Genomic DNA, 1,443 nt, shown 5'->3' with positions numbered 1-1,443 from the left:
CTAGAGAATGGACTTGAGGATATGGGGAAGGAGAAGGGTAAGCTGTGACAAAGCGAGAGAGAGGCATGGACATATATACACTACCAAACGTAAAATAGATAGCTAGTGGGAAGCAGCCGCATAGCACAGGGAGATCAGCTCAGTGCTTTGTGATCACCTGGAGGGGTGGGATAGGGAGGGTGGGAGGGAGGGAGACGCAAGAGGGAAGAGATACGGGAACATATGTATATGTATAACTGATTCACTTTGTTATAAAGCAGAAACTAACACACCATTGTAAAGCAATTATACTCCAATAAAGATGTAAAAAAAAAAAAAAAAAAGATGAACTTGAGAGCTTCAGTCCACTCTTTCAGGACTTGCACTTCTTCGCGGACTTCCTGATAGGGAAGGACTTCTTTTCGGAGATAGAGATCTGGACTTCGATCAGCTGCTTCTTGGTTGTGAAAGAGACCTGGATCTTGATCTCGACCTGGACCAGGATTGGAAATACCTCGATCCTTTTATAGAACCAGACCTAGATCGTCTGAGTGAAGCTGTTCTTGATCTACAAAGAGACACAGATCTAGATCGCCGAGGCGGTGCTGATCTTGACCTCCTTCCCCTGCTCCTGCTGCGAGAGCGCGAGTATCTCCTACCTCTGGATCTTTAATGTCATCTAGACCGTGACCTGCTTCTTCTTCGGCGGCTATAGAGATGACAATCATAAGCATAATGTCCCTTTTCGCCACACTCATAGCATCTATCATTGGGATCAAAGGGACGTCGGGCAGGTGGTCTATCAAAACGAGATCTCCGAGGCATGCCTGTTGATAGTTCAACTCTCACTGGAGAACCACAAATCACTTTCCCATCCAGGCCTCGCACTGCATCTTCTGCATCTCTAGGATCTTCAAATTCCACAAAGGCAAATCCTGGAGGATTTCTGGCAATCCACACAGTTCTTAAGGGACCATAATAACTGAAAGCCCTTTCTAACTCCCCTTTGCCAGCACCAGTTCCCAGGTTACCAGCATACACCTTGGTTTCTCTTCCGTACCGCCCGTAACGTGACATGATGACTGGCCTGCGAGCTCGGCTCTTTCAGCTCGCAGCGCCCAGAGATCGATTACTACAAAACCTACAACGCAGCCACACTCACCAACGGTCCCGGCGGCACTCAAGACTACCAAGTTTTAAACTACTTTTGATGGCTTATATTAGGAAGCCTTGTCAGAATAAAGGGAACTCAAACTCTGATTGATTAGTGTTGTCTGGTACATCATAGTCAACTGCCTTAGGCCAAGGGTTGTGTTTTTTTTTTCTGTTTTGTTTTGTTTCTTTTGCGGTACGCGGGTCTCTCACTGTTGTGGCCTCTCCCGTTGCGGAGCACAGGCTCCGGACGCGCAGGCTCAGCGGCCATGGCTCACGGGCCCAGCCGCTCCGTGTCATGTGGGATCTTCC

At 48.0% G+C, this 1,443-nt stretch overlaps 1 protein-coding gene across 1 annotated transcript; it reads right to left on the bottom strand.

Moving 5' to 3' along the window:
• Window positions 1-296: 296 nt before the first annotated feature.
• On the bottom strand, window positions 297-1,112 carry LOC307185716 (serine/arginine-rich splicing factor 7-like). Its single transcript, XM_079920144.1, is given in 3 exon segments — window positions 297-648; window positions 652-654; window positions 658-1,112. Coding segments are annotated over 3 exon segments (624 nt in total). The 5' UTR covers window positions 1,057-1,112; the 3' UTR covers window positions 297-426.
• Window positions 1,113-1,443: the final 331 nt, after the last annotated feature.

This window comes from Stenella coeruleoalba (genome assembly GCF_951394435.1).
Source record: "Stenella coeruleoalba genome assembly, chromosome: 4".
In the NCBI taxonomy this organism is placed as follows: domain Eukaryota; kingdom Metazoa; phylum Chordata; class Mammalia; order Artiodactyla; family Delphinidae; genus Stenella; species Stenella coeruleoalba.
Note: the sequence above shows the minus strand (reverse complement) of the source record. Positions and strands in the feature narration are given on the sequence as shown.